Raw genomic sequence first — 275 nt, forward strand, 5'->3', positions numbered from 1 at the left:
GGGCTCCCCTGACCCTGCCGCGCTCCTCTCGTCCCTCCCAGTCCTCTTCCACATGTACGACTCGGACCACGACGGGAAGATCACGCTGCAGGAGTACAGAAATGTAACGTATGGTCCCTCCCGCCCCATCGCCACCCAATTCCCGGCCCCGGCTTTGACCCGCTGCCTCGTAGGTGGTGGAGGAGCTGCTGTCGGGCAACCCCCACCTGGAGAAGGAGTCGGCACGGTCCATCGCCGACGGGGCCATGATGGAGGCAGCCCGCATCTGTGTGGGA

The 275-nt window shown here is 65.5% G+C and overlaps 1 protein-coding gene across 1 annotated transcript in view; it reads left to right on the plus strand.

Annotated features, from left to right (window-relative positions):
• Positions 1-7: 7 nt before the first annotated feature.
• Positions 8-275, plus strand: part of TESC (tescalcin) — a gene marked incomplete at its 5' end in the record, with an annotated part of 960 nt that continues 692 nt past the window's right edge. The window contains 2 exons of the mRNA XM_009582465.1: positions 8-103; positions 174-269. Coding sequence (XP_009580760.1) covers positions 8-103; positions 174-269 — 192 coding nt within the window. The remainder of the gene's footprint in view (positions 104-173; positions 270-275) is intronic.

This window comes from Fulmarus glacialis, unplaced genomic scaffold (assembly GCF_000690835.1).
Source record: "Fulmarus glacialis isolate BGI_N327 unplaced genomic scaffold, ASM69083v1 scaffold21457, whole genome shotgun sequence".
Lineage (NCBI taxonomy): Eukaryota > Metazoa > Chordata > Aves > Procellariiformes > Procellariidae > Fulmarus > Fulmarus glacialis.